Consider the following 9,484-nt stretch of genomic DNA (forward strand, 5'->3'; position numbering starts at 1 on the left):
GTAAGTCAACAGGTTAGAGTTATTGGAAGTATTATTGCATTTCAACACAAAGCAGACTGAAAATGAAAAGAACTGGGACAGGAATTATGGAATTACCTAATGGGAATGTGACAGAGCAATCTAGGTGATCCTTTTTATTCTGAAAGTCATAAATATCTCAACATCATACTACACGTTTATTGTATGGCTGGTTTAGAATTTTATCAACATTGATTATGTAATTTTCAGTATTTATGAAAAGATATTACCTACAAGATATAAATTTATGGAGAAAGATCAACTCTTCAGCATTTGCTGTACTGTCTTTTAAGTGAAGGGCGAATCAAACTTGTTTTAAAAGAAAAATATCATTTATTGAGGGGTGATTATTAAAAACTTAGTTCATATTCTATGATGCTTCTCATACCTAAAATATGCAATTCTTAAGTAAGAGAACTGACTAATTATTAAATTTGTACATAAATTAGCTGAAAATCCTTAAAATATCTTTTTCTGTAAAATAAGTATATGACAATAATATAGTAAAAATAAGTTATTTTATATTATTACATATAATAATATTATTACAATACATATAAATAATGCATATAACATGTTATTACATAAAATAATTATTTTCTAAATATTTACTTATAAATAAAATTGTTAAAATCTAACAGTTTTAAGTTTGTGAGAATAAAGCTGAACTTTTGCCTATTCTCCTATTTCCAAAATACTTTTCTTTTTTAAAGAAACTGGTTGAAATGTTTTTTCGAAGGGAGGGTAATACATCAATAAATTCAATACTTTTAAGCAGTATTAACCTTCTCTAAAGAAAGACAAAAACTATTGGAAAACAGACTTCCAAGCACTATCATATCCAAAGACAGACCACGAAACTGAAAATGTAAAATACATCTTTCCAAATGTCATCTGTGCTAAGTCGCTCAGTTGTGTCCAACTCTTTGTGACCCCATGGACTGTAGCCCCCAGGCTCCTCTGTCCATGGGGCTTCTCCAGGCAAGAATACTAGAGTGGGTTGCCATGACCACCTCCAAGGGAATCTTCCCAACCAGGGATCAAACCCAGGTCTCCCACGATCAGAGCCACCAGGGAAGCCCAAGAAATATTGGAGTGGATAGCCTATCCCTTCTCCAGGGATCTTCCCAACCCAGGAATCAAACCAGGGTCTCCTGAATTGCAGGTGGATTTTTTTTTTTTTTTTTTTACCAGCTGAGCTAGGGAAGCCCAAATATCATAAAAGTATTTAAAAAGCAAGAAAGAGAAAACTATCTATTCTCACACTCTGGTAATTAAAAGCTGATCAACAGGTGATCTTCTACCTCCACCAAAAAACAGATAAAATTTCAAGAGAAACACCAGATAGGGACTCATGCTTCAAATCTCCCACCACCAAAGTGCCACTGTTTTGTTTGAGGCAAAGTTGCATGTGAACTAATGATCTATTCTTAAATTTTTCTCACCAAAATTTGCATATCATCTCTACTAAGGGAAAAAATAATTATCAGAATGGAAATAAAGCAAAGCATATTATATCTTATCACATTTTCAGCTGCAGTACGAAGGACAGAAGCTCCCAGGAGGCATACCTGTGGCAGGGCTGAATTGAGCTGTCTCTGGAGCGAATCTCTGTCATAGATGACATCCTGCAGTCTTTGCTGGGCAAGTGAGAGGCTTTCTTGGGTTTCCCGAAGGGTGTCTAGAAGACGATCCCTTTCATCCAGCATATTCACCATCAGCTGCTCAAAATGGGAGTCTGAGTCCGAGCCACTGCTTTGGGAACCCCTTTGGCTCATTGGGGTGTCCTCATTAATCGTGGGCATCACTTCACACATCATTGCTTAAAGAAATTAAAGGGGAGAGAAATCTTAGTAAAACAAGATTTCCAATAAACCCACTTGACTCTCAGCTCACCCAACTCTTTGTAGCTCATCAGCCTTTCTCCTCTCCTCAATGCCCCAAATCCTACCATACTAAAAATCTGACATCAGTGAAATATGATTTACTGACTTCCTCAAACATGCTCTCTCTTTGCATGACAATCTACATATCTCCTACCTACAAAAACACAGCTTGATTTCATTTACTTCTCAAAATTTGTTTTTTTTTAAATGATTTACCCCACCTCATTCAATTTATAATAAGATGTCACACAACACTTATTAATTGATCACCTTTCTTCCCATTCAAATTTACAAATCACTTATAGCTAATACCTCCATCTTACCCTTATTTGTTATTACATTGTTAAAAGCAAGCATAGTGGCTGACATTTAACAGGTAGGAAGCAAATGATGTTTGTGTTACTTAAATAAATGAATGAATTGATGTTCATTCTTTCATTTAGAAGATCTGAAAATAATTGGGTATTCATTTATGTAAAAATCAGCTTTTACTTTTTAATTTTATCAAGTTTTTTCATACAACTATTTTAAAGCTTCTTGACTTTACAACTCCCATTTTATTATTACAAGCTCTCTTCCTGAATTCCTACAATATTCTACACAGAGTAGATAAGTAATGCTGACTGAATTAGACACATGCTTTAGGATATAGACTGAAATGCATAAATTTGTTTAGATTATTATGCTACTAATTATTCTTATTCTTTTGTTTCCTGCAAATTACTTTGTCTGCTTTCCATCCAAACCATACAAACTAACACTCTTTCAAATATTCCACAAAACAGATGCCATAAATTACATTAGCTAATGTAGAAAGTTTACATCCTAACTGCTAATCAGAAGCAGCTAGTCATAAAATAATTGAACTCTTCAGAATATTTTTAAATTAATTTACTTAAAATTGAAAACACAGACATTAAGATGTAACATTGACCTGTTGTGTAGCATTTTAAAAATCAGAAATTATCTCATTTACTCTTTTCTTTTCTTTCTTATGTTTAAGAAAACATCAAATCCATCTCAGTTTCAGTTGCACTGAAGCCAGAAGCTATTAATTAGAGGGCTTGGTTTTGCAAAAGTCTGATGTGGAGAAAGGCTGGTTTGGCTGTTGATCCTGCAGCATTCTTTGGTTTTATAATACAAGGTCAATTTATTTTTCTGTCTACATATTCCTGTCCTTGGGGAAAATATTTCTGGTGATATTTTCAAATAAAATGTCAAGATTTAACAGTTCAATAGTTAATTACTTTTTATGTAATTCTTCATATAAATTGAGTTATTAAATAGAGAAATTCAATTATCTGTGCATTATTTGGTCAAGGCCCACTGAAAACTAGGAGATACTTTTAAAAAGATAAAAGGAAGTATTCTGTCACTGACAGCCTATACAGAAGGATTAAGGCAGGGGTAAATTTTAGAACAATTCAAAGTAATGCTTTGAATTACTGCTCATCATTCAAAACACTGGGCTCCCTGAAGGCAAGAACTTGACTTGTTCAATTTCTTTTTCACCCTAAACTAAAGTAAGTGATTCAAATAGGACGTATGAATATTTAAAAACACACATGTACACACTCAATCACACTCATGCATTTGCTAATATTGTTAACCACTTAATGGTTGCAAATAAATTATTTTTTATTTTTCTCAACCTGAATTTCATTCAAACAATAGCACAAAGGTGGGAAAAATGAGACTCTTTTCTGTTATAAATTTCTTTACATTAATTAAAACGAAATTGGAAAACAAACCAAAAAAAGCTCTAATATATTTGAATATTTAAAGCAGTTGGTTCACATGCCATGCATAAAATCCACAACACTGAACAGCTGTGTCATTCTGAGGACTCATTATAAAGAGCCAATGTGTTTCTACTGACATTTAAGGTTAAAACAAAATCCTGGGCGAGGAAATGGTTGTACAGTGACAATCAGTGCCGAAACACTTACAGGGTTTCAGTTTAAGGTTGGTTGGACATTTTCAAAGTTGTGTTCTAAATGTGTCCTTCCTGAAAGAAAGCTCTGAGCCAACCTCTACTCTAAGTCACTCATAATAACTTTAAATTATGAGGAAAAACTTAACTGCAGCAATTACCTCAGCTACAGCTTTCTTCTGAATACGCTACTCTAGTTCTGACAACCATCGTCATCAGGAGACATTAGACACTCAGAAACTTTAGGCTCTTTGATCAATAAATATAAAAGTTGGTCTTTGACATAGTTGGAAGATGCTATGATGAGAAGCAGCTAAGGGATTTAGAAAGTCCATTAAATTTACACTCAAAAGAACTTGATTCAATTCAATTCCCAAGGCATGTGAGCCAGAGCAGTTCACTCCATGTCTCCAAACTTCAGTTTTCTTTTCTGTAAAGTAGGAATAATAATGTAGGCATTTTTTAAAAACAAGCCCATAGTTCCAATAGGATACCTGACTGAAAACACATAGTAAAATTATAAAGAACTATTGCAGATTCAACTATTTATTCCTATTATAAAATGGCCAACATTAACCTTTGCAAAAAGAACATTTTACCTTTATGATTTATTCTGCTTCTATGCCTAAAGGTTTAATTCCAGTGGGTGCTCTAGACTTTTCAAATCCAATTCAAAAGTTACTTAGAAAATAAGATGAACACATGGTAGATGCTTTTTTTCCCCTCACAGTCAACCCGCATGAGTAAATCTAAAGTCTTTTCATCAAAATTAGAAGGAAAACATTTGTCTACAAAAAACAAGGCAACTTTCATGAGCTAGTTTAGCTTCTTGCAATAAAACTGATATTACGTCTAATATAAATTACAAAACAGTTGTATATTTTTTGAAATATACTATAACTTATTAAGTGTACATTTTAGGTGTTAAAAGCAATTAAAAATCTGTATTCAGTGTAACTTGCATAGTACAGAAGGCTATGATCATTCAACTTATCTTCTATTTCATCCTCATATTGCCACTTTTAACTTTTAGAATCATTTTCAATATTGAAAACTTCATTGTATGACATAATTCCTAATAAACTAGAGAGAGCATACTAACAATTTGCTTTGATATTTGCCTTTTCATCATTCCCTTCCCAAAATCAACTGGTACATGAATTATGTTATACTCTTCCTAGGTGTTGATGCCCTGGTCATTTAATTACTGAAGGTTTCAAGGGCTAGTTAGAGACATTGTTTATTTTTTTGTTGTTAAAAAAAAAAGAAAAATAGCTGTTTTAATTATCTCAGTGCTGAAATTTAGCTTGAAGAATTTTATACCAGGAAAACCAACTCCCTTATTCTTAGCACATAACCTTGACTGTCTTCTAAATCTCTGATTTCAAAATAAAACTTTTGAATGCCCACTGGAGTCATTACCCAAGGGCTTTCAAGATCCAGAGTGTTTCTTAGCAATATATGCTATTCCAACAGTATGTATCCAGATATGACAGTACTACAAAAGCTTTTTTTTTTTTCTGTCAATGACTCACTTTATTCAAACAGATAATTAGGATTTAGAGCCTACTGGAGACAAAAATCTAATTATTCTCTGTAGTCAGTTTCTTCTGCAAAGATTTAGTCTTTAGAACCTACCTATCTCCGCCTCACTTAATCCACAAGGAATAATTCGGTGAAAGAAATCTTAGCCATTGTCTGATTACACTACATGAATATTCCTCCTCCTATTTAACTCTTTGAAGTCCCCTGTCCTCGGGAAATATTATTATATTTTTAATGCCAGCATTTTGCACTATCTTCACCCTAGTGCATTTACAGCTGGCCAAAGAGCCAGCTCACCCCCATAAGGCTGGCTGGACAGTTCTCTCTCAGCCACACCCCCCCACCACCCTGAAGAAGTTGACTTCATGATCTGCACACCAAAATTGTCCATCCTGCCCCACAAGAGACAGCCAAGGTAGAGGAAATAGGAGAAGGCAGAGGGTGGGGGTGGAAAGCAAAAGGTAAGGAACACTAATTGACAAGGAGGGAATTTGCATCTCATCTTCCCTGGGGGCGGGGTGGGGCCAGGGCTGGGGAGGGGGAAGGGGTAAAAAAATAAAGCAGATGGGAAACCAGGTAACTCAAACACAGTCTCTGTACCTAATGTCTTGTAATTTCGGGTCCCGCTTCTTCAGTTGAGCAATGACAACCGCAGTCTCAGGCTTGACGAGAGGGGAGGCTCACAGCCGGCACTCCTGGACCATTTCCCTAGCAACGGGAGGAGAAAAGCAGCTTAGACACTCGGGTGCCCCGGCGTTCTCCCGGAACGTGCCCCGGCAGGCTGGCGTGGCAGCAGCTCGGCATCTTCCCGCGGCTCCGTCAGCAGCCAAAAGGAGAAGCGTCCATCGGAAAAATGGCATATTACAAATTTTGCTTTGGGAAGCAGAGCTCGGTTCAGACCATTGTCAAAGGGAGGAGAGGGGGAGGCGGCTCTTAAAGCAGCAGCGACCCGTTTGCCAGAGCAGCCGCAGCTCCTCGCGTGCAGCTGGAGACCCGGGGCGGGGAGTCGGCAAGTGGGGACTGGGTTTGACTTGTAGAAACTTAACCAAGCGGCGCTACTCCGCCACCGGGCCACCTGGAGGGTGTCACCCCCAAACGTGAGCTTTGGGAAGAGGTGTGAGGAGAACCTGGAAGGGAATTTCTCCAACCAGCCCCCGACCCGGAGCCCCTCTGGAGTTTATGTCTACCTCCAGGAGTTGAAAAGCTAAAGGGAAGCGAGTCCGCAGGGATGCGAGAAGCAGGGCAGATCCCCTCCTGGCCCTCTGCCTATTTCCAAGCTAAAGGTGTCTTGTTTCACTTAAAAGAGCTGCTGCTTCTCCAGAAGGGCAAGCAGTCAGAACCCCCACACCCAGCTTCGCCTCCCAGCCTCTTTGCTGGCATCGGTTGGCCGGGAGAACCAACCTGCTGGGCGCCGGTGCGGATGCTACAGCATCTTCTTACTTGCCTGTGCGGTTGCTGCTGCCGCTCCTCCTCCTCCGTCTGTCTCCCCCACCTCCACCCCCTTCCTCCTCCTTGGCAGCCGCCACCTCCTCTTCCTCTGAAACAAGGGCTTCCCCTGGAAGCTGGTGCAGTGGTTTCCACCGGCCCTTAAATAAATTCTGAAGTAATCACGTCTTTGCTCTCCTCCTCACGTACACGCACTCGCGGATACACACGACTCCCTCAAAGCTGCTGAGGCGTGCGCTGGTCCCAGTGCCCCCGGCAGAGGCAAGGGCTGGGGCTGGGCAGGTGTGACAAGGCGGGTGCGTTCCTCCTTGCCCTGGCTTCACGCACAATGGTCTCTACAAGAAGACGTGTGTTGCCCGTACTGGTAGGGACAGAACAGGCTTTAGCACCGTCTGGCTCTCTGGCCTTCCGTGCTTGTCATTTCTTTAACCGGCTTCCTTCTCTCAAGACCAAGGGCATGGTAGTTGCGGTAGTAGAGACCTGAGTCAATCTAGGGTGTGGCGGCATCTGTCACTTCTCATTACCTCTCCAGCTCTTTTCCATTCATAGCTTTGGAGATGAGAATTGTGTGTTAAGTACTCCCTGCCAGAGTAAATTTTAGCTTTGAGCGGTCTGCTCCCTGGATCTTTTCCAGTTCTCTCATACCTGAACAACCCGTAACATATTTTCCTTTCTTTCTGCCTCTTCTGTCCATTCATACAGACCCATCAGGGATAGAGAGGATGCAGAAGACAAAACTGGTACCTGCTCTAAACAAAAAGGAAAGGTTTCAGTAAGGGAAATTAAGATATCCTAGTTTTAGTATAAAGAAGAGGACATGCAAAAGAGAATTGGGAGAAGGGTTCAACATTATGTATAATTTGGAAGTTAGTACAAATACTTTTATGATGTAGTGCAATAAATCCAAAAGATATGTTTCACTTTTGTGTTAGGCAAATAGTCCAAAGCTAACTATAGAAATACTATTCAAATAACTGCTCACTTACATTAAGTACAGTATTCAAGAAACATACCATTTTATGTTAGGCTGCTGCTGCTAAGTTGCTTCGGTCGTGGCCGACTCTGTGCGACCCCATAGACGGCAGCTCACCAGGATCCCCCATCCCTGGGATTCTCCAGGCAAGAACACTGGAGTGGGTTGCCATTTAATTAAGTTGATGACCTCATAGTAGAATGTGAGCTCAAGCTCACATATTTACCCCCTTCTCTTCTAGACTGTTACTCAAATTCTGGTTCACAACACAATCTTATTAGAATTAAGTATAAGAGAATTAAGTATTAGAATTAAGTATAAGTATTAGAATTAAGTATAATCTTAATGTAAGGATTCATTAGATGTCAACTGGAGCACTGTTTCTCAAACACAGCATACTTATTGCTGTTGTTTAGGTCACCAAGTCATGTCCAGCTCTTTTGGGACCCCATGGACTATAGCATACCATGCTCCTCTGTGCATGGGATTTCCCAGGCAAGTATAATGGTTGTCATTTCCTCCCCCAGGGGGTCTTCTCCAACCCAGGGATTGAACCCATTTCTCCTGCATTGGTATGCGGATTCTTTACCACTGAGCCATCGGGGAAGCCCCATAGATCACCCATAGATCTTGTTCTATTGTAGATTCTGACTCACTTGGACTGGGGTGGACCCTGAGATTCTGCATCTGTAACAACTCCTGGATGAAACTACACTTTGGGTAGCAAGGATCTAGATCACCCAGTCAACCTACTATGTGATGTTGACTTAAATATTCTTAATCACAGGAAAACTCACTAAGTCACAAAGCACCCCAGCCCATTTTCAGATAGATCTAATTTAATAACAGATTTTTCATACTGATCATATATCAGTACTCATAATTTTCATTCTCTGGAATTCCCCTGGAAGATATAAAATGTTCTTTATACCTCAGAAATGTTCTTATTTTTAGAGACAGTTGACATGTCTCTTTGTACAAGAATTTTTTCCTTCCTTCCTTACAATTTTCTTGGTAATCAACATTTGCCAAGTATAGCCACAAAGTTGTTATTAATAGTATTTCCAAGAAAAGTCTTGATTTGTCTGATTCCTATTCATATAAGAAGTACAAATATTAATTCTAAATATAATGCCCACATATAGTTGACACAACAGTTGAAGGCCAACTCAGAATTGATAGCACAAAAGAGAACATTTCGATAATGGATGGCAGGAAGCATATAGTAAAGACTATTTTACAGAGAATAAATTGTCTTTATGGTCATCCTCAGCTTAGAAACTATATGTTCTCACATTCTCACCCTTAAAACCACTGCAAAGGGCGTAAATAACATTTAGGTGATATAGTCAACCCTACACTAGTTGTACACTAGTTCTAATCTAGTGGCTCTCAAGTTTAGCATGCAAGAGAATCTCTAGAGGAATGGTTACAGAACAGATTTGGGGGCCCCATCCCTAAAGGTTCAGATGTGCCCAAAATGCTACTGGGGAAGAACACAGAAGTAGTTCCAGAAAGAATGAAGAGGCTAAGCCAAAGTGGAAACAGCCCCAGTTGTGGATGTGTCTGGTGGTGTAAGAACAATACTGCATGAGAACCTGGAATGTTAGGTTCATGAACCAAAGTGCACTGGGAGTGCTCAAACAGGAGATGGCAAGAGTGAACATCAACATTTTAGGAATC

The 9,484-nt window shown here is 38.9% G+C and overlaps 1 protein-coding gene across 16 annotated transcripts in view; it reads right to left on the reverse strand.

The window, feature by feature from the left end:
* The window catches only part of PPFIA2 (PTPRF interacting protein alpha 2), a 501,225-nt gene extending 494,953 nt beyond the window's left edge, over positions 1–6,272 (reverse strand). For 7 of the 16 annotated variants that reach the window (XM_070788874.1, XM_070788862.1, XM_070788863.1 and 4 more), the window contains exons 1-2: positions 5,983–6,268; positions 1,590–1,840 (exon numbers count right to left, since the gene is read on the reverse strand). In XM_070788874.1, the coding sequence (XP_070644975.1) occupies positions 1,590–1,838 (249 nt within the window). In that variant the 5' untranslated portion in view covers positions 1,839–1,840; positions 5,983–6,268. Of the gene's footprint in view, positions 1–1,589; positions 1,841–5,982 lie in introns of all 16 variants that reach the window. The other 9 variants (XM_070788876.1, XM_070788875.1, XM_070788865.1 and 6 more) reach the window with 6 other exon arrangements.
* Between the last annotated feature and the right edge of the window lie 3,212 nt (positions 6,273–9,484).

The sequence above is a fragment of the Bos indicus genome, chromosome 5 (genome assembly GCF_029378745.1).
Source record: "Bos indicus isolate NIAB-ARS_2022 breed Sahiwal x Tharparkar chromosome 5, NIAB-ARS_B.indTharparkar_mat_pri_1.0, whole genome shotgun sequence".
NCBI lineage: Eukaryota > Metazoa > Chordata > Mammalia > Artiodactyla > Bovidae > Bos > Bos indicus.